This window comes from Eretmochelys imbricata, chromosome 8 (genome assembly GCF_965152235.1).
Source record: "Eretmochelys imbricata isolate rEreImb1 chromosome 8, rEreImb1.hap1, whole genome shotgun sequence".
Taxonomy (NCBI): Eukaryota; Metazoa; Chordata; order Testudines; family Cheloniidae; genus Eretmochelys; species Eretmochelys imbricata.
Genome location: NC_135579.1, coordinates 46,162,011 through 46,184,185, shown reverse-complemented (window position 1 = coordinate 46,184,185; position 22,175 = coordinate 46,162,011). Strand labels below are relative to the sequence as shown.

The following is a 22,175-nucleotide window of genomic DNA, read 5'->3' as shown; positions in this document are numbered from 1 at the left end:
GGGAATAAGAACTTTATAAAAGGATGCGTGTGTCTGTCTCTGTCAATGTCTCTTTCTCTCTCCCTCTCCCACTCTGCTGCAGCAGCTCCCCACAGCTTGAGCAGGTGAGGTGGTGAAATGGCTGGAGAGAGAGAATCTGACTTCCCTCTCCCTCCCTCCCAGTCTCCCAAGGGAAGCGGGGGAGCTAGAATGCAGGGCAGGGAATTCAGGTGTGGGTTGGTTTCTAGATGGTCTGTGCTCTGTCTGAGTAAAGTGTGCATTTGGGTGAGAGGTCCTTAGGCCAAGCCTGGCTCTATTTGCTTCCGCTACAGTGCGTCCCTGAAGGGGTAAACGGTAAACCAGAGTCGGATGGAGCTCGGGCAAATGGTGTGCTTATGTTACTGGGGTGTCTTGGGGGGCAGCATAGGTCCTGGGGGCCTAGGGCAGCTGGGCCACAGGGTCTCTCTTCCATGAAGGGGTGTCAGAGAGGCCAAAGAAGAGGCCATGCTGAAGCCTACTCAGACCAAGGGAAGCTTAAAACCACATAAAGGGCAGACAAGTTCTCCCACAATTCCCCAGGACAAATAGCAGCCCACTTAATGCAGCACAAAGACTCATGGGATGTGCCCCAGATGCCCTAGCGCCATGCCCAGGGGAATGTAGCTGCAGTGAGAATGCAGTAACTGGGTATGGCTTTGCAGTGGGGCTGCTCGGGGCTGGGCTGCAGTGAGGCTATGCCCATAGATGCAAAACAAGATTCTGTCAGTCCTGCTCTCAGCCAGAGGCTGTCCAGAAATGCTGGGTTTAGCTCCCATGCTCAAAGAGGTGGTTTGCTCCCAGGTGATGTAGAGAGAGATGTGTTAACATGCAACTTTCCAAGATTTAATGCTGATTTAGACCTTTTTATACTGAAAGGGCTGATGCAAGTTATTTCTTTCCATCCCCTCAAGATAATCAAATACAGATGATCTGAGGCACCATCAGTTAGAGGTTACAGCTAACATATATTCTATTGACTGTAAAAGGTAATCAATTAGATATTTTTAAACCAGCTAATGTTGGTTTCCCATCTTTTCTGTAATCAGTCAGCTCTCTACTAACGGCTGCAAATCTTTCCATTTCTCTGCCTCCCCTTATTCTACAGTGGCATTTGTTTTTGTAGTCATGGTGATATTTGTTCAGTAGATGAAATCCTGGCTCTATTGAAGTCAATGGCAAAGTTCCCCTTGGCTTTAATAATAGTAATACCTAGCTCTTATCTACTGACCTTAATAAAGGTAGTCAATATCATCATTCCCATTTTCCAGATGGGAAACTGAGGCACAGAGCAGGGAAGTGACCCAGCAAAGTCACCCAGCAAGCCTGTGGAGGAGCTTAAATTAGAAACCAGGCCTCTTATTTTAGTGCATAAATGGGAACTGAGCTCCTGAAAATTGAGCCCTGTTTGCTGGGACTGAACTCTCCTGGAAAGGTGGCCTATAGTTTCCTGTAGCCTGGAATTCCCGCCAGCATGTTGCAGTGAAATGAAAAATCTGCAAACAAGAAGCTGCCACTGTGGATTGTTGTGAGGGGAGAGGGTTTATTATCGATTATTATCACAGACTACTTCCACGTAATCATCAGCACATCAGACCTTCACTTTCATCCAGGAGGCTTCAATGCAACCTGCATGGATTAGGCTTTTAAAACAAACAGAAAAACCAAGCCAGCTACAGGAATTGTATACTAAATGTGTGTGTTCTTAAAAACAGCTGTATGCTTAGCCATACCTGATCTAATGCTATGCCTATCCCAAAGGGTGTCTAAGGTACAGTGTAATCAGTGGAGTTGTCTGGATTGAAAGCTAGAAACAGCAAGAACAGTTAGATGATGCTTCTCATTCTGAGTTAATAACCATAGTCTGGGATAAATAGAGATCTGTTCTATTGCTCACTGGAGTCAATGGGAGACTTTCCATTGACTTCAGTGGATTTGAGATCATGCCCTAAATTCTAGGATCCCGTTGTTCATGAACAACAACCCTCCTTACATTTATTTTGCTATAATGTCTAATGACTTAACAGAATTGTGTTAAACAAGTCTTGCTTCATTTTTGTCTTTAATGGAAGGGGAGCTAAAGCGGCCATGTTTCTTGCAGGTAGGGGGCTAGTTCGGCCGGAGCCCTGCATGCTCAATGACTATTGTGTAACTGTGTGAGACGTTGAACAGACTCAAAGCCCCTAGAGCAGACCAGCCCTATGCTTAAGTGAGGTGTGGATCATTGGACCTCACCTCTCTGCAGCTTGGGCCCATCTTTGACTCCTGCTTTAGCTACTGGTCAATTGCAGCTGCAGAGAGGCTGCTTACGCTGCAGAGATACCAAGCTGGGTGAGTTCCGGTCTTCTCCCACGTTCTCTGCTCATGATAATCTGTAGAGGTGGCTGGTTGGCTCCCAAGGGAAGCGTGGTCCTGATGACGCGTGCACTGTGCTTAGGAGGAGAGAGGCTGGCAATGAAAGGGTTTATATGCAGCAGCTGAAAGCTCTCTTGCAGGGCACCTACTACCCGGGATTTCTAGTAATTTTTAACTCCTGCAGCACATTTCTGAGACACCCCTGCCTCTGCCAAGTCAACCCACTAAGGACCCAATCTGAAGCCCAGTGAAGTCAGCTGGAGTCTTTTCATTGGCTTATTTGGGTGTTGGAGCTAGGTCTTTAGGCCTTGATGTTCTCCTACTGAATCTGGGCATGATACAACTTTGCACAATCTCCTCCTGTCAATGCTGCCTTGGCTAATGCCCGGTGTTGACTGCTCAGCCCATTCCCCTTGTCTCAGCTGATGCTGGGCAGGAATATGGTTTGCTGATGGTCACTGGGTTTTTATTAGCCATTCTGTGAAGGTGGTACCCAGCCACCTCCCTCCCCTAAAATATTATCTGCCTCTTGCTGTGAACAGTTTGGTCTGCTTGGCTGGAATCTGTGTCTTTTAGCCAAGGGTGCAGGCAAATTTAGTCATTCTAGATCTATCCCTGTGCAGTTGGCCCACACATTCCAAATGTTGCATAACCCTTAACAACTTTTTTTTTTTTCTATATTGTCCAAATTAATCCCATGTGTAATTCAGAGAGAGGCAAGGGGAGTGACGACAGGGCTGTAACACCTATTGCATGTATGTTCCCAAGTGGCACAAGGTTATTCCCACTCTATCGTTATTTAAGCCCCACCAGTGCTCTCAGAATAGGAACCTCTGATCTAGGGCCAAGCCTGGAGTCTTTGCCCAGCTCAATGAGCACTCTGCCTGAGTAAGGGGCTCAGGGCTGAGTCCAAGGAAAGCTCAGGAAGAATAGGAAGAGTGAGTGTATGAGATTGACAGCTGGCTAGACTTGCCCCTAACCCACGAGCAGCTAGTTAGCAATGAGCGTGGCGTGTCCTCCTCCCACCCTGAGGCTCCTCATATCCTGGAGAGTCTGATGTCATAGGTGACCATGTTGAAATTGTCCCAAGCGAAGAGCTTTCTCTCTGTGGGGTTGTAGTCCACCATGCTGCTGTACCCATAGCGGTTCTCGAAGCGGATGCTCAGCGGCTCGCTGGTGCTGGTGGCTGTATGGTAGGAAAAGTTGACCGTGGCATCTGGGGCTGAGTAGCTACTGATGGTGTACAAGGTGCCACAGATCATAAATGAGTTGGCCACAGCTTGTTTGCGGATGTTGGTTTTCCAAGTCTGCTCAACCTCCAGGGTCTCTGGATCCAATTTGGAGAGGATGATGGCCCCTTTGGCCTTGTCTGTGCTGTATGTCACCCACAGCCCCATCTCATCGACAGCTAGGTCAATGTCTGTGTACCCCCCCCAGGAATAGGGGAATTGGCCATGGTAGCCAGCACTGGGGATGTCCTTTTGGACTGTGATCGTTTCTGTCTTCAGGTCGTACTTGGCCACCATTCTGGACTTGCGCCGCTGGAAGTACAGGGATCCCCTGTATACGATGGCTCCGGTGCTCTCCATGGACCAGGGCAGGATGTGGACCTTGGAGGGATAGCCCTTCATGAACTGATCAGAGTCATCGTATTCAAAGACCTGGCGGATGTCAGTGCCAATGGCATCAACTCTCCAAGTGGTCTTGGGCGTGTAGGGGGGAACAGGCTCTGGGTCCCTCATCCACACGCCATACTTGCCAGCGATAGTCTCAGCCCTGCGGAAGGTCACGGGTTCCCCCACCCAGACCAGCTGTCCGCACCCTGCTCAAGGAAGAAAAAAAAGGGGGGGGGGCAAGGGGATTGAGAAAAAGACCTTCAGTTATTTTCTGTCTGTCACCAGTGGCAGATTTCCTACCGAAAGGCTAAAATCCATGAAAACCACACTCATACTGCATTAACCCAGCAATAACTAGCAGGAAAGATCGTTTACTGGATTCTAAGTAAGTAAATAATTCCATGAAGCTGATGGAGGAGATACCCCCCCCTCAATTTACCAACAGCAGCCTTCCAGCACTCGTCAACACACCAGCATTGCTTAGGCCAGTGGTTCCCAAACTTGTTCCGCCACTTGTGCAGGGAAAGCCCCTGGAGGGCCGGGCCGGTTTGTTTACCTGCCATGTCCGCAGGTGCAGCCGATTGCGGCTCCAACTGGCCGCGGTTCGCTGCTCTAGGCAATGGGAGCTGCTGGAAGCCATGGCCAGTACGTCCCTTGGCCCGCGCCACTTCCAACAGCTCCCATTGGCCTGGAGCAGCGAACCGCGGCCACTGGGAGCCGCGATCGGCTGCACCTGCGGACGCGGCAGGTAAACCGGCCCGGCCCGCCAGGAGCTTTCCCTGCACAATCAATGGAACAAGTTTCGGAACCACTGGCCTAGGCTATGTTCCTCCGGGTAGTGCAGGCAGACAGAAAAAAGAGGAGAGGACAAGGAGAAAAAAGAGCTGAGGAAAAGGAAGAGAAGAAGCAGGAATGATCACTCTGTGAAGAGAGAAGGAAAGAAAGGAGGTGAATAGTTTGGAAGGGGATTTCACAGCACAGACTTTTTTGCCCTGGTGATATTTAAAGGTTTTCATAATGTGGTTAAGATGAAAAAAGAGATGAACGTCTTGGTCTTTCAAGTGGGACCTCAGCCCAGGCACTGTGTTTTAATAGACCCACTTGGGGACGACCCATTTCAGGTAGGATGAGGGAGAATCCGTAATATGAACTCTGATCTGATGAGGCTGCTGCAGAGAGTGTCAGCTGCTAAATCCTAGTTTTAGAAATGGCTCCTGATGTCCAGCCAGTGGAAGTCAGAAGCCAAGGGTAGGAATGTCCTGGGGCCCTGCTCTATTTCTGGAAGGCAGAGGCTGGGTTGCAGGGCGTAGATGGACACACATAAAGCACCGGCATGGAGGAAAACAGTTACAGGAAACTAGCCCAGAAAACGTAGGAGTCTTTGGCCACAATGAACTAAGTCAATGAGAAGCAAGTTCAGAGGGTGTTTTAACAATTCTCCTGCCCACCATCTGCTACCACCCTTCCGTAGCTGGACTTCACCGGGGTGTTCCTTTCGATGGCCAAAGAGGTGGTTTACAAGCAGCAGGAGGCCTTCCCTCTTCCCCTGTCATACTCTGTGTAACAGCACCAGGCACAGGTCGGTGAACTGGGGCTGGGAATGACCCCAGGCCTCCAGTGTTCCAATGCAGAGCGCTTAGCTACAAGCCACCCAACCAGCACCATCCCTTCCATTGCTCTACCTCTGGGATTAAGAAACAGGTCAGTGACCCCCTTCCAGCAATGGTGCTGACATAGCTGTGGACAGTGCCCGCCCCGTCTTGGTGGAGGTCCATTGTGGTGTGACACCAAAGCTGAAGCCAGGGCTTGTTTCCATTGCACATGGGCCATAAGGGTATTTTCGGTATCGCCAACCCAGCGGATTCCAAAATTCTGAGTCTGACCCTCCATAATCATGAGATTATGGTTTTAAATAACATTTGTGGCTGCTTCCTCTTTGCCTGTGGGTTTCTGGGCCTTTTGCAGGCTCTCACTTCACCTTTTCAAGCCTTTCTCCACTGCCATGCAATTTACTTGTATTTAAAGTAAAGCTGAGCTGCTCGTGCAATCCCACGCCTACAGGAGCTGGGGCTTTTGGGAAAATGCCAAAGTGTGTGAGAAATCACAAGAGGTGGCAGCACAGCAGGGATGGGCTAATCAAAGAAAAGTGATTCGAGCTCACAGTTTGTTGCTTAACCCGAAGGAAACGTGGCATGGCACCCCTGACGACCTCATTTTAAGAGCAGCCTCCTGATTCTATTAGCTCTTAGAGCTAGGGGGAAATCCCCATATGTTCTGTACTAAGAGTTATGCTTTATTACTTAGAGATGGGCCTGACCCCCAGGTTACGAGTGGCCCTGAATTGCAGAGTGGTGGGCATGCAGACCTTGCTCTGAATTTTGTATTTGGAGTCCTCTCTGGTGTAGTTGTTTGGGGGCTGCCTAAGGAAATAGTCAGTGAGTGCCTGAGAAAGTTGGCCAAAAGAGACTGTCGTTTCCAGAGGACAAGTTCAGCCCTGCTCCCTTCTCTGCCGTGGGGGCAGACCTGCGGCTAGCCAGATTCCAGCCTGTGCTCATGGTCTGGAGGTGCGCACAGTCAGTCTGGCTGCTGGAGCAGGGGTTTGAACTCCATTCTTGGGTCTGGCACCAGGTGGCAATACCCTTGCCTGGATGGCTTGGGGTTCGGCAAAGGTCAGGACGGACAGGCTGGCCAGGGCAAGGTGGGGAAGTGGGGCGAGAGAAGGAGGCATAATAAGAAGCACTGATGAAATAGAACCAAATAAAGGAGGTGAGAGGCAGAGAAGCTGTGAGGCAGAGAAGATTCCCCAGCTAGGCTCTTCCCCTGGTGCTGGGAGTGAAGGTGATGGGGGGCGGGGGCAGAAGAAAAGTATCTGTTGCGATGGTGCTAGAAGGATGAGGCCTAGCTCTATGAACCCGCAAGGAAGGAAAGGCATCAAGGTGATCTTTGTACCGGTGGCCGTGTCCCCAGTGGCAGGGTGGCTGGGGGAGGGGTGCTCCTCGAAGTCACTGGAAGCGGGCACCTCCGTCAGCTCAGATTTCAGCTCCTGATAGTCAAAACTCTCCAGATCCCACTTGGAAACTGCAGGGAGGGATGGGAATAGACACGGTGAGGGTGGTGACAGGAACAGGGTGAGGATGTGGCTTGGCAGGGTGTAGAAGGGTGTGTACACGCTCCTGGGCATGGCCGGACATGCCCTTTCAGCTGGGCACAAGCACAGTTGCACAAATGATCACGCGCACTCTCTTTCACATGCACTCAGCAATCCACTAGCCCTGCCATTAGCATGGCAAGGTAGGCAGGTAAGGCAGAAACGTGCTGATGTCCTGGGACCTAGGGAGCAAGCTTTCTTTGAATCCAAGCACTGCTCCCCCTCTGCCCCCCACGTAGCAACGCCAACACTGGATGCTAATGTTAGAACCCCATAATAGGTGCGGGAGGAGGGAGAAATCTGTCCCTGTAAAGGTCTCCTCATCCAGCCCAACCCATGCTTGGCTGGCCAAAATGGCCTCTCTCCATCACTCCAAGACCTGCCCTGTCCTGGGCAGTTATTATTTAGTTGTATTATCCTAGCATCTAAGAGCGTCAATCGCACCCCAAGGCCGCATGTGTGATAACAGCTGTACATTATTTATTTGGTGTATTACGATAGCACCTAGGAGTGCCAGTTGTTGACCAGCATCCCACTGCGCTAGGTGCTGTACATTGTGTATTACAGTAGAGCGCCTGTCCCGGACCAGGCCACTAACTCTATTCTCCTATGGCTTGGTGGTATATGTGCCCACGCCTTGTGCTCCGTAACGCTTCCCTGTGGGTCTGTCACACCGTGCCCAGCCCTTTGAAAACACTATTCTTTACCCACCTTCAGTGCAGGCTAGGGAAGCCACTCTGTTGGTCTTCAAACACCATTTGCCTTTGCAGTGAAAGTTCTGCTTGCAGCCAAGATGGTGTGTGTACTGCAGGTGTGTCTGGCTTTGTGGATGCTTGTTACGGTTTTACACTGCTGCTGAGGTCTAGATGCAGTGTCATTCAAAATCCTTACCGGCTACTGGCAGGAGTATCGGATAGCTCCCCTATTTCTGCTCACTGGTAGAGAATGATCATGCAGTGGCTTCAAAAAGGATCAACCCTGGAGCCTTTGCTTCTGTGCAAAACAAACATTTAACTCTCTTCAGATTCCCGCTTAATGTCAGCGGGCACTGGGGCACGGCAGTGGGAAGGGTGGGTCTTTCCTTCCTTCGGAAAGTCACTTTCAGGACAAGGTCAAGGCTCGTTAACAGCATAAATCCAACTCACTGTACACCACCAGCAGTGTCCTCGGTTTCTCTTTCATTCTGTCCACTGAGCCTGTGTGCTCCATTTGTGAGACAAGGCAGCGCATTGGAGCTAACTGGTGTCTTGCTGGCCAGGGGACTCAAGGCAGACTCAGCAAGGAAGGGCAGTAGAGAAAGGAGCAGGGCTGTACAGCTGTAGCAAAATCTAGTACCTTGGGGTTCCTCTTACAGGGTCCCAGAGGAACGTGATTCTAATCGTAAGCATGTTGCAGTAACCCTTGCTCCCCCCTGGATGAATGTTATAGTTGGGGATTGGTACTGCTTTGAGCAGGGGGTTGGCCTAGATGACCTCCTGAGGTCCCTTCCAACCCTGATATTCTATGATTCTATATCATATTATCTTTAATACAGGTAACACTGGGAGCCTATCAACTTGGATAATGTCTCCTGCATTACATGGAGAATTCCAGCTGACAGGTCAGGTCCGGCTATTTATTACACATCATAAACTGTTTTAACTAAGCCATGCTGGAAATCCAAGGGGCAGAGAAAGCCATGGCAAACCACCACGGGCTACTCGGCCTTTTGAACCAATCGCTTCAGCTCCCACTGCCAGGGCCTGCTCAGCATACAATGAGATTTCAAACAGAGATCTGACAAGTTGCAGGGGTGGATTTTAAAACTCCCACTGGAGCAGAGTTAGGCCGTCGCTGAGGGCTTTTAGCATCAGATGTCTGGCCAGCGCTTTGGGACGAAAGGAGCTATGCAGTGTAAATGCAAGACGCCATAGTTATGAGTCTGACAGTCATGACTTCTCACAATTCACTGTTTAATTCTAATGCTTGGCAAAGTGTTGTTGTGACTGGGGTCCTAGTGGGGGCCAGCTATGGTCACTCAATTAGGGTGAACTGCGAAGAATGGGGCAGACAATCCCCATAAAGCTGGTGGATATTCCAGTACTTAGATTTACCAAGCCAGCATAAAACAGCTTCTTTATTACCTTACTGGTTACTCAGAAGTCCAAACAACACAGTTCCCTTAAAGTGATCCAGCCTCAGGCCTCCATCCAGGTACCCACGTCAAATATGATGAACATTTCTGTAAATCTTATTTCATCATATAAAAGAAAAGGTTCTACCAATCCCAAAGGATCGGACACATTACCTCCCAGGTTAATGAATGTTTCAGATCTTACCCAAATACACGTTACAGCCAATACTTATTAACTAAACTAAAATTTATTAAAAAACAAAAGAGAGCGAGAATGGTTAAAAGATTATACATTGAGGTTTAGATTGATAGCAGAGATGGTGAGCTTTCTGGTTGCAAAGAGTTCCTTTAGAAGTCAGTTCATAGGTTATAGTCCAATGTCCAAATATCATATTCAGGGCGTACCAGCATAACTGGGACCTCAGTCTTGCAACTCAAACTTCCCCAGATGAAGCTTAAGCAGATCGGAGATGACAGAATCAGGACCCAAGGATCTTTTATACAATTTCATGTCCTCTTTGACAAGTTGGGAGTTCCTCCAGGAACAAAAGATAATTAGGATGACTTTGAAGGAGGTCCATCACTGTAGCTTTAGAATTAACATAAGGCAATTTGCTTGTTCTTTCACTATTCACAGTACATTTCAAAGAGAGATGAATACCGAGATATCCTGTATTCACAATTTATTTAAATGCTAGGATGTTCTTTTGATCTCGGAACTATCAGAATACAGCATAGGGACTGTTGATTACATTGTGGATCCTCCGCATATATATGTAAATACACAAAAGTTATCTCCCCATATATCTTTTGAGGGTTATTTATTTTGCAGGATGTTTAACCCTTTCTGGCCATGCATCACAGTTGTACTTTCAGCTTCCCTTGAAGGGAAAATCACACACTTACAACAAACTCATTTCTGCTTCATGCCTGGTATTGCTTTAGGGCTGGAAAACCTCCCTAGGGGCTCATTAGCAGTAGCTGACTCCAGCCGCAGGTATTTCAGAATTGGCCCTGGGACAAATTGACCGACACCTGTTTTCCAGAAAATGAACCCAGATTTGCAGCAGGGAGAGGAAATACACTTGCCCTGTAGTTTTAAAAGCAATCAGTCCACAGGCTCTCTACAAAGTACAGCCAAAGAGCCTGGATTTTTCATTCTTTTGGCCACGTGAGCCTCAAGTAGGCAGGGCACATAAGCATGTGAGTAATCCATTGAGATCAATGAGACTACCTGTGTGTTTGAAATTAGGCCTGTACTTAAGTGACTTGTGGCCATGGAGAATAATTTTACACGGGGGTATTAGAGAGGGGGCTATACATCACCAAAGTGTTTGCGTGCGCGTGTGCTGACTAAACATAGATCTCCGTTTCACAGCTGGTCCCTCCCTATAAATGAGTCAAACTCAATTCTGCAGGCCCTAAAAAGACCCACTGAACAGAGAGCTGTTTTCAGGGGCTGGCTCAGGTTTGCCAATCCTTTTGGCCAGCAAAATATTGGCATTTCCCTCTTGACCACAGTACCTCCTACAGTGTTGGAAGAGAACTGCCCGCTAACTGGACCCACCCAAAGGTTTAGTCTGACAAGTGGTGGTGGTGTTATGAGCCAGGGGCCCATCTTTGCTGATTCCTCCTCGGGCCGCAGGTCAACCCATTCAGCCCTGAGCTATGATGGCACAAGAGTAAATGGATATCTCGCCAGCACCAGTGTGAAAAGCTGAACAGAACCCACTTAGCAGCAGGGTTCCATCTCAGTGCTGAGTGAAAATCCTGCCCCGCCTACAGAAGGTGCAGGGGGTCTCCTCTACCCCCCCCCCCCACACCACCACCACAGGGTTTAGCTGGGCTTTGTGGACACTGAGTGGACTCCGATTCTCAGTATCCTGTGTCCATCGTTACCAGAGACCTGCACCATTGCTCTCCATTGTGGGAGGAGCCCATCTTTCTGGCTCTCTGTCCCCCTCTAGTGGCTGGACTACACAGGGATTTATGAATCAGCTACTAGCCTTGAGCTAACAGAGCTGGGGCTTTAGCTCAGCTAGTCAAGGGTTGTGCTTTGCAACTCCTGAGGCCCCCTGGGTTCAATCTCCACTCTCAATTACCTGCCCTCGTCCTGAGAGTTGGGGAGGCATGCAGGCACAGCCCCAGAACAACAGAAGAGGATGCAAGGTGCCTAACTGCTAGCCCAGCAAGGCCAATGTGTGTTTGGTTTTCAGACAGTGCAGGGACAGTTAAGAGGGGATAAAGTGGAAATAAAGTTTTTTTTATTTTGCTGCTGTTAGCAGGCCCTTGTGGCCCTTTAGGAAGCTCAGATCAGTTACAGCCTGGCTGCCTGACAGCCCTGGCCAAGGGAATTCTGGGGCTTGTAGTTCTCAGAGGAAGTATGGGATGCTAGGCAACAGCAAGACCTGCTGGGAAATTGGACGAGGCTATAAAACAGCTTTTTTCTGCTCGGCAGTGTTGGGAGTTTGAGAGTGGGGATAACTGTTGGATGTGGTTGGTGTTTTGGGCAAGAAGGTCCCTGATAGGGGTCAGTAGGGGCTGTGTGGCCAGTCCGGGAAGGGGGTGAGTTGGAAAATGAGTGGAAAGGGCCAGAGAAAGAAGGCCTAGAGCAGCGGTTCTCAAAGTGTGGGTTGGGACCCCAAAGTGGGTTGTGACCCTGTTTTAAGGGGATCATCAGGGCTGGTGTTAGACTTGCTGGGGCCTAGGACTGAAGCCAAAGTCCAAGCCCCCTACCCAGGGTGGAAGCTGAAGCCAGGCGGATTCAGCCCTGGGCTGTGGGGCTCAAGCTTCTGCTTCAGCCCTGGGCAGCTGGGTTCAGGTTCCAGCCCCCCCTGCCCAGGGCTACAGACCTCAAGCTTTGCCCCCTCCCCCGCAGGGCGGTGGGGCTTGGGCTTCGGCCCCGCTGCCTGGGGTAGGAGGGCTGAGGCTTCAATCCCCGTTCCTGGGGTCATGGAGTAATTTTTGTTGTCAGAAGGGGGTCGTGGTGCAATGAAGTTTGAGAAACCCTGGTCTAGAGGATGGGGGCTCCGAAGAGGGAAGAGTGAAAGCAAGAGAAGGAAAGAGCATGAGCTAGAGAAGTGGGGTGGGTTTGAGGCCTAATATGTTTAACTGATCTTAAGTGGGGGAGGTCCCATGTAGGAGCTTCCAAAGAGAGGGAGAGGAAGCCCCCCCTTTGCTCTCCTGTACTGAGGTGGGAAGCCAGGGCAGACCCTTGGGGAGGACAAAGGCGCAAGACTCTTCTCCAGGAAAGGGCCCAGGAAGTGGAAAGAGCTGCCTGGGTGTGCTGTGGAAAGGGAGATGGCGACTGTCCTCCGAGGGCAATGGAAGCAGAGCCACGCCAGAGAGGTAAGCCAGACTCCTGCACACCTAGCTAATGTCCTGGGCTAAAGTCACCCTGGTGTGCAGGTTTCACCCCTCTGAGCCCATGGGAGCTGTCACTCAGGAGGAGAGTGCTTCCTCTGGGCGGGCAGGTGGTATTGCACCAGGCGCTCAGTGTGAAAGCAAGGCAGGGCGAGCAGCCTCCTGTTGTTCCTGGTGCCAGAAGCGCTCGAAACAGTGCAGGGCATGTGGTTTGATAAGAGAGCAGGGGCGCTGCAGACACCAGTCTGCATTAGGGGTGCAGGAGTGCAGCCCTCTACCATGGCAGTGGGTAGGGCTTCATCATACTTTGCCTCCTGGTATGTGTGGAGTTCTCTGCCTTCGAGGGCCATGCTAGCTCAGGGGCTCCCTAAATCCACGTGAGACGCCTTTTGGGCTGAGTTATTGGGGTGATATATATGCAAACAGCAGTGACAGCTGGCTAGAAAGGTATGGGCACTGAACCTCAGCCGGGTCCGTGGGAGAGGAAGAGGGGTGTCCTATCCTGGGGCGTGTCTAAGCCACGAGAGAAAACAGGTGGCCGACTTCTTGGAGTAAAGGAGTTTCCCAGGGATTCGCTGTCTCCTTCCCCTGCCTCACTCTCAGTACAGTCAAGTCACTGACTGGAATGACTCCAAGGGCCAGAAGGGCTGTGAGGGGCTGCTGTCAGGTCACATGACTCAGTACAGTGCTAAGGGGTGTCCAGGCTGGTACAGCCACCCCTGCCCCGCCCCCCCAGGACGTGATCGCTCTGGAGCGTGGTTGCACTTCCTTGTGCCATGCTGAGAGGTTAATGGAGCCTGACGGACCCACAGCCACCCAGCCCTGCAGCCAGTCTCCTTCCCAGAATGAATTAACTCCATTGGCCAGAACAGAGATGCTAAGAAACCCTCAGCACTTTGCTCTGTTCTGATCAGGGGCCGGAACAGATTTTAAGTGCCCCTCTCCCCAAAGCTGGGGGGGGGCAGGAGGCTGGGATTCAAGGGTTCTGTTCAGGCCTGGTTGTAAGGGAAACCCTTAGAACATGGCCCCAGAGAGAGGTGTAGCAGGACAATGGGCCAGTCGAGTGTCAGAATACTTCAATCACTGGACAGGGCAGCATGGTCTTCTTTCTCGTTGGGTGTTTTCTACTTTGCAACCAGGGATCCATCTACTAAGCATTCAGGGCTGCTCTTGACTATCCCCTCTTGGCTCAGCCAAGTTCTAAGCTAGAAATGGCTGCAGGGAGAAATGTACGTTGTGGTGTAACTTCATTTAAAGGTGCCTATGGCTTATGAGTGGGTGTTCGACATCTCAGGAGCCCTGAGATGAGGCAGCAATTCTGTATTTGCCCAGCAGAGCTGAAGATGAGACGCTTTACAATAGTTCCTGTGATGGCAGAGTAGTGGATTGGTGCCTTGGGTGGCACTTCTGTGGGCATCGCTGGATGTGGGGAAATAGAGGGAGCTGGACCATGAGCTGGTGTAAATCAACCAAGCTCCTTCCATCTATCCCAGCTGAGGGGATAACCCCCTGCATTTTCCTAGCCACAAAACAACATGTGCGTTTCTCTGCCTTGGAGACTCTCTTATGCAGATTAAGGAAACAAGCAAGATCTCCAGAGGAGACGGAGAGCACACATCAGTCTGCTCAGTAACACTCTGCCGCTGAACAGAAACACAAAATGGCAGCTGCCCCTCCTCAACATTTAGAGGTGTAGCACACATTTAAAAACATTTGGGTCTATAGCTGTATTCCGAATGCCATACTGATTTGTGTTCAGGTTCCGGTCAAATCTTCAGAAGTGGCCACTGAGTTTGTGTTGGCCTTTGTCTGTGTGGGAGCCCTGTGTGTCCCTTGTCAGGAAGGGCAGCGTGCGGCAGCTCCTCATCTGTGGTTGACCCGTTAGAGTGCCTAGTGTCTGGGCATTATGTCACGGAGTGGAAAGTGTGGCTGAGCAGGACTGGGCATCTCAGATACCTGCAGTGGGTCAGGTGCAGCAGAATCTGAGTCTGCAGAGTGACAGGACTCGCTCTCGGGGTGATTTCTTTCAGCCCTTTTGGGCAGAGGCTGCAAAGCAGCCCTAAGGGCCTGCTTGGGAATATCCCTGTATGGGGGAGGGCACAGCTGCTGTGGCTGGCTATGTGCATCCCTCCTACAGGATCCTCTGGTGTGGGAGGCATGTCAGGGGCTGGGGTGGGGTGTCTGTGGATGGCATGGCTGAGGCTTTCCCATAGGCGCTGACCCCGTGGGTGCTCCAGGCTCAAGCACTCACTTGAAAAAAAAATAGGTAGTGCTCAGCACCTGCACGGCTGCATTAATTTTCTGTGCGCCCCAATGCCTGGACTCTGGCCCCGCCCCTGTCCCCGCCCCCTGCTCCGCCTGTGCTCTGCCCCAAGCCCTTGTCCTCACTCAGCCTCTTTCCATTCTGAGGCTCCACCCACACTGAGCGGCTCCGCCCTGAGGCCCGCTCCCCGCTTAGCATCTTTGCCTCAAGGCCCCACCCTCCCTCCACCCTGAGGCCCTGCCCCCACTTAGCTTCTTCCTCCCTGAAGCCTAGGGTGACCAGGTGTCCGGTTTTCAACTGGAACACCCAGTCGAAAGTCCGGTCAGCAGTGCTGTGGCACTAAGGCAGGCTAGTCCCTAGTCCCTGCGCCCTGGAAGTAGCGAGCAGGTTCGGCTCCTAGGCAGGAGAGCCACAGTGCTCTGCATGCTGCCCCCGCCCCGAGCACCGGCTCTGCACTCCCATTGGCTGGAAACCAGAGCCCCCTCCCACACCCTGAACCCTTCATCCCCGGCTGCACCCTAAAGCCCTCACTCACTCCTGCACTCCAACCCCCTGCCTCAACCCGCAGCCCCCTCCTGCATTCTGAATCCCTCATCCCCACCCCCCAGCCTGGAGCCCCCTCCTGCACCCCTCATTTCTGGCCTCACCCCAGAGCCCACACCCCCATTTAGAGACCTCACCCTCTCCCGCACCCCGGCCCTAGCCCAGTGAAAGGGAGGGAGATGAGCCACCAAGGGAGGGGGAATGTAGTGAGTGGGCGTGGGGCTTCTGGGAAGGGGCGAGGCAGGGGTGGGACCTTGGGGCAGGGGCAGGACTAGGGTGTTTGGTGTTGTGCCAGTAGCAAGTTGGAAACCCTACTGAGGCTCTGCCCACCACTCGCACGGGCAGGGAGGAGGCGGAGAGGCACACCCACCAGCAAAAACCAGCTAGTCCTCTCCATGCTCTGGCACCGGCTCAACACCCTGAGCCCAGCCCAGAGGATCCTGGCCAGGCTCCAGAGGATGGCTCTGGAGTTCTTCTGGCTGGGGCTGCACTGAGTCTCTGCAGGGGTCCTGAGTCTTCCCCTGAAGGAGGGAGGACAGGGCCTGGTTTGCTTGCGCAGCCAGGTCCATGTCTTCCGCCTCCAGGCCCTGTAGAGGCTCCTTTATGGTGCAGGTAGTCTGGCATGGAGCATGTTGGCACACGCCTTCCTCTGCCGCCTCCAAGGGCTCCGATATGACCGGCAGCTCTTTTTTCTCCATCCGAGAGGTTTTCCGCGAGACCTCTCCGAGCTGCCGGTCTTCTACCACGACCTCCTCCGGACCTGGACGCTTTCTTCGGCGACCAGATCCTTTGTGGCCACCGAGGGGGCGGACCTCCTCACGGAGCCCCTGCTACACAACCTCGATCTATGTGTGCAGGTGGCGGAGTCTCCCTCGGTGTGTTGGAGGTTGGTCCTGGCAGAAACCACCAGAGTCGGAGACCTCCTGGACTACGACGGGGGGGACTGGGTGGAGCACTGCGTGCTCGGACGATGCATGGGGCTTTCCACCCTTCCAACCCCTAGGCGCGTACTCCAGGAGGTGAAGGCCACCTTGTCACCTGATTCTCTCGTTTTCCTGCGGCGAATCCTGCAAGAGGGCACTCCCCACCCACCCCTCACCCCTGGCCCTCCGTTCATTTTTCTTGGGCCCCTGTTCTGCAAGCCCCCGAGGCCTCCCCATTCCCACACTCCAAGCCGGCTGCATACCCTGCAGCCGGTCCGGTTTCGAACTGCACCCAGAAACCATCTGTACACGCTCGTGCTCCACAAACTACACTTCCTCACCCTCGCATCCCGCCCCGACACCAAATGGCAGGACTATCTTCCACCTAAAGAGGGTGAGGAACCCCGGTGGGCCAGCCTTTATTCCACCTTGGTCCCACAGCCCGCCGGGGACATCGGTCGGCAGCTCCTTCATGGAGCCGTGAGCCCGGGTGTGCATGTGACGCGGTTCACCCCTTTACCCGAGGCCTGCCCCTTTTGTGGCGTGAGGGAGAACCTCGTGCACGCCGATCTCGAATGCGCCAGGTTGCAGCCCCTATTCTGGCTCCTCCAGAATCTCTTGTTGAGGTTCTGGCTGCACTTCTCCCCACACTTGTTCCTCTTTGCACACCCTATCTGTGGCCCCATGAATTCACGAGACCTCCTCGTCAACCTCCTCTTGGCCGTGGCCAAAGTTTCCATCTATAATACCAGGAGGAGGATGTTGGACGAGGGGGTGCTCTGCGACTGCGGGGCCTATTTCCGTTCCTCCCTAGTCTCATGCATCCGGGCAGAGTTTCCACTGGGCAGCATCCACTGGCTCCCTTGACAGCTTTGAGGAGCAGTGGGCGCTGTCCAGAGTTCTCTGCTCGGTGTCCCCATCCGGTATCTGTTTTTTGAACCTCTGACCTTCACTCCAACCCCGGTTTTTCAGTAGTTGTCCCCCGCATTTACTTGGTCCCTGGGTCCAGTGGTCCCTCCCGCTAGGCTGGGGGAGGGGCCTTTAGAAGTGGGTGGGTTTATGCCCACCCACCTCCCAGGTTTCCAATAAGACCAGCAAAAACAAAAATCAGCACCTGTGGGCTTTCCTATGCCCCAGTTATCATCAGGAGACACAACCCACGGGAGAGTTGCTACAGCTGGGATGCAAGTTAAGGCCCCTGTAGGGCTGCTCCGACCTGCACTGCAGGTCCAGCACTTCCCCTTTTGGGGGTATCTGGAAACTGGGAAGTCACTGCCCCCATCCCAAGACTCCATGGGCAGTGGGTGAAGCTTCCCCTGCCGGAGGCTACCTCCCCGTCCCTCCTCTTCCGCTTGCAGCCACACCCACACTCTGCCCTCCCCTGCTCGGTCCCCTCCCTGCTCGCCATGTGCATCCCTCCTTTCCTCCTTCCCCCCTCCTCCCCACTCGGCCCCCCCAGCACTGCTTGCCATATGCATCCCTCCTCACCTCCCCCCACCTCCCCACTTGAGCGGCGGCAGGAGGGTTAAGTGAGGGGGTGGGGAGAGGAGGACGCAGCAAGCAGCAGTGAGCGGGCTGAACAGGGAGGGGGCCAAGTGGAGAGGAGAGGAGAGGAGGAACCGGCGGCGGCGGGGACCTCTGGAGAAGGGGGTGGAGTGGTGGAGAGGAGCAGCCAGGCAGCAGTGGGCGAAGAACACTGAGCTTTTATATGCACCATGCAGGTTGAGGAGGCGATATCTGCTACTCAGCGTCCAGGTTCATCAGTAATTTCCCTGGGGAGTCCAAGGGACCCGGGAAGCTGAGTAGCAGATACCATCTTCTCAGCCGCCTGGGGAAACTGCATGGCACATAATAAATAAGAAAAAACTTCCAGCAGAAGCCCATTCCCAGCAGGGAGGGAAAATAAGCAGGGCCACCACAGCCCAGGTGTCCGGCAGCAGGGTGGTGCGGTGATGGCTGTGCCAGGGGAGGCTTAGCCTCCCCTGGCCTATATACCCACCACCCATGCAAGGCTCCGCATGTTCACAGGAAGGAATCGGAGTCTCACTGAGGTTGCAATGTTCTTCTCTGCCCTGCAGCAGGGTTTCTCTGTTAAATGCCCAAGACACTTGCACATAGGGTGTCTGTCCCATAGCTCCCATCTCAGGTAAGAATTGTAGCCTGCTGGCTCCCAGCTCCATTAATCCCATGTGTCCCAGACTGCTTAGCACAAGAATGGGTCCTCTCCTGCTGGTGGAAGGGGAAAGGAATTGGAAGGGCAATGGTGAACTAAGTACATTGGGGAGATAGAGATGGGGGAGAAAGCAACACTACAGCTTAGGATATAGTCCCCAGGGCAGGGACAGACAGACGGACACCTGCACAAAGGCACAGCAGAGGGAATGCCAAAGAAAGGTGCTTCTGGATGTCTGTCTGTTGGAGCCAGCTTGTTGGGGTGCTTGGCTGCAGACGAGGGACTGTGCGTACATACTGTAACCCTTCCCCTTCTCTGCAGCATGAGATGGGCTCTGGCCACTAAGTTCAGATCTGGGTCTGAACTCCCTCAGAATGTGGGGGCGTCTGGGCCTGGGCCTATCTCTAATTAGAGCCTCAGCCCTCTTGCGGAGGTGGCCCCCTGGAGTCTCTTGCTGTTGATTGTTGCTGCTGGAGCAGCTGGAAGCTCCAAAGGGGCTCACAACCCCGTTGGGTTAGTTTCATGCAGCGTGACGACCCCTGCCCCAGAGAGTCTACCGTCCCAGTGGACGAGACAAAGAATGGGAAATAGATTAAGTGATGTGCCAGAAAGTCTGTGGCAGAGCTGGTAATTGATGCCAGGTCTCCTGGCTCCCAGTCCAGTGCATTAACCATCATCCTTTCCCTTCCAGACAATGGTCTAAGGACAGGAATCTAGGCAAGGGAGACTTATTTCCCACACCCCAACTGTACGCTCCAAGGGACAGTCACATACATCCAGGTGCAGACTCTGTATGGGCATCCTTTGCTGCAAAGGAGACAGCAAGGCCATGTGGGTGAACCAGGAGTAAGGGAAACTCAGTGTGAGACTGGGTAAGTTCCCATGAAGCTTACCTTCTTGGGAGCCTTGCTGGGAGTCCTGGACAGGTGCCTCGCTGACCTGGTGACATTGGCTGGTCCTCAGCTGAGCTATCTCCTGAGTGCTGCTCTCCAGCCTCCTTCCCAGCTCAGCTTTTTCCTGCTCCAGTCGCCTCTTCTCCTCTTCCAGGAAGGACTTCTCCTGCCCAAGGGTGCTGTAGGCAGCCTCCAGCCTGCTGACTTGAGACTCCTGCTGAGCTCTTTCCATCCTCAGCCTGTCCAGCTCTCTCTGGAGCTCCACGATGGAAGCAGAGGAGTCCCCTGCACCCAGCGCCACATGCAGCTGGGTCACCAAGTTCTCCAGGAGGCTCAGCCTGGCCTTGGCTGACTCCAGCTCCGAACGCTGTGCGTTGCTCTCCCTCTGGAGTTCCCACATGGCTGACGTTGCCTGGCCCGGTTCTGGACAGCTGGCCTCATTCGGGCTGGGGACTACGAATGAGTAGATGCATCTGCTGTTCCTGTCGTTGGCCCTCCTGAGGTGGGCCGTGCTCCCCAGAGCCGCCCGGGCCAGCCCCACTGACAGCAACAGCCAAACCACGAGCATCTTTGTTATGGATGCTGCCCCCGTCGGCACTGCACACAGTACCCGTCAGTAGGAGAGCAGAGCTGCTTCCTGTGCTGCTGGCTACAGAGTGAGGGACGCCCACCAGAGCTTCATTTATACAGCTGGGACTCGGGGCGGGCGGGGGGAGAGGGTTGCTGTGCCAGAGCCATGGAATAACAGGAACCTTCCAGAGCTGGCTTTAGAATTTCTTAAAGGAACAGCATCTCTGATCCCTACCTTCCCTCCTGCTCGCGGCCGGACTCTCAGCAAACAGCACAGTCATGTTCAGACTCAAGCCAAGGGTTCCACCCGGGGCTGGGGTCTCTGGGTGTAAATCAGGAGTTGCTCTGCTGAATGCAATGGGGTGACACTGCTGTAAAATCAGCGCGAGCGAGAGGGGACTGGAGCACTAGGGTTTTCTTTTCCAACGATAACCTGTCACGCTTGCCAGCCCAGAGAATCAGTGTATTTAGGGATGTGGGGGATACAGCTCCCATGGAGGGAAGCTGGAGGGATTCACACTAGACTGCTGTCTGTAAGAGAGGATGGGCTGATGGGCTGGCAGGCAGAGAGCTGGATCAGGCAGGCAGTTGCTGTCTGAGTTGGGTTAAACCTCCGAGTTCTGCACGTATAAGGCCTGTGTTTAAAAAACCTGTGTAAGGGGAGGCAGCTAGCTAGCCACCTCAGTACATACCCAGGGTCCCGGGTGGGCTTGTACAGCCCACGCTGAAGTCCATGCTGCTACGGCTTCACTGCTATTGGTCTCCATGCTAGCTAGATCAAAGTTAGCTCAGGTATGGGTCTCTGCTGCAGTCACACACCCTGACTGTGGTGAAGACCTACCCCAAGAGACAGAGGCTGGGAGAAATGTAGCTTCTTTTTTCCCTTAGCAGCTCTAGGAGTGTAAAATCTGCCCTGGTTCTGCTGGAGGGTTCATTGGAGGACTCGAGTGGGTTAGGACGTTTCCGAACCCTTTGCTGAAGGGATGGGCTTGTTCGGTCTTGACCAGCACCAGCCTTTCTCCGGTCCAGGGCAGGGTGTGCGGAGCTCAGCACATTTTTTAACAAGGCAATTTGGTTTTTTAACCGCTCATGTTAGGGTTCCTTCCCCTCTCTGAACTCTGGGGTACAGATGTGGGGACCTGCATGAAAGACCCCCTATGCTTATCTCTACCAGCTTAGGTCAAAAACGTCCCCAAGGCACAAATTCTTCCTTGTCCTTGGACGGTACTGCTGCCATCACCGAGTTAGACAAAGATTTAGGAAAAGCACCACTTGGAGTTCCTGTTTCTCCAAAATATCCCCCCAAACCCCTTCACCCCCTTTCCTGGGGAGGCTTCAGAGTAAACATGGTGAGCACAGACCAGACCCTGGGGTTTTTAGGACACTAAAAACCCCAATCAGATTCTTAAAAACAGAATTTTTATTATAAAGAAAAAAAAGTAAAAGAAACACCTCTGTAAAATCAGGATGGAAGATAAGGCCAGTGGATGTTTGCAGGGCTCCCCTGTTTCCCAAGTGAGTATTAGAAAGAAGCACCTCCAAGTAAAAATGCACACCGAAGCATAGCGATGGAATAATGATACCTCGCTCATGTATGGTGCTTTTCATCAGCAGATCTCAACATACTTTATGAAGGTTGGTTTCATTATCCCAGTTTTACAGATGGGGAAACTGAGGCACAGAGTGGGAAAGTGACTTGCCCAAGGTCATCCAGCCAGGCTAGTGGTAATGCAGAGAATGGAAACCAGGGAGGTGAAAAATCCACACCCCTGAGTGATGTAGTTCCAATCCAGTGCTTTGTCCACTAGGCCACAGACTAGAGACTAGATTTGTTTGCGGGAAACGTGGAAGCAATCAACACAAAGGTGTCCAGCCATAGGTCTGCAGTGTTGTACATGAATTATAGACTCATAGACTTTAGGGTCATGAGGGACCATCATGATCATCGAGTCTGACCTCCTACACATTGCAGGGCACAGAACTCATCCACTCCTGTAATAGATACTCCTGGGGGGAATTCTGTGTCACTGCACATGCGCAGAATTTGTCCCCCGCAGATTTTTTGCTTCCTTGCAGCAAAATGACTTTCTGACAGGGAAGCAAAGGGAAGCCACAAGAGTTATCATGTGACCCTCTCCAGCAGTATGTTTCAGGGGCCCAGGGCAGCCGGCAAGAGAGGCAAATCACTGTGGGGCATGAG

At 52.6% G+C, this 22,175-nt stretch overlaps 1 protein-coding gene across 1 annotated transcript; it reads right to left on the bottom strand.

The window, feature by feature from the left end:
- Window positions 1-1,593: 1,593 nt before the first annotated feature.
- On the bottom strand, window positions 1,594-19,973 carry MYOC (myocilin). The gene is made up of 3 exons (XM_077824299.1): window positions 19,406-19,973; window positions 6,936-7,064; window positions 1,594-4,192 (listed from the first exon to the last, which is right to left on the bottom strand). The coding sequence occupies exons 1-3, from the start codon at window positions 19,971-19,973 to the stop codon at window positions 3,408-3,410; spliced, it is 1,482 nt and encodes a 493-aa protein (XP_077680425.1). The 3' UTR covers window positions 1,594-3,407.
- Window positions 19,974-22,175: the final 2,202 nt, after the last annotated feature.

Coding starts and splice junctions, on each gene's coding strand:
- MYOC (XM_077824299.1), bottom strand. CDS start 19,973: ATGCTCGTGGTTTGGCTGTTGCTGTCAGTGGGGCTGGCCCGGGCGGCT. Junction 7,065..19,405: donor CCAGCAAGGCTCCCAAGAAG/GTAAGCTTCATG, acceptor CCCTCCCTGCAG/TTTCCAAGTGGGATCTGGAG. Junction 4,193..6,935: donor CACTGGGGACACGGCCACCG/GTACAAAGATCA, acceptor TTCCTTGAGCAG/GGTGCGGACAGCTGGTCTGG.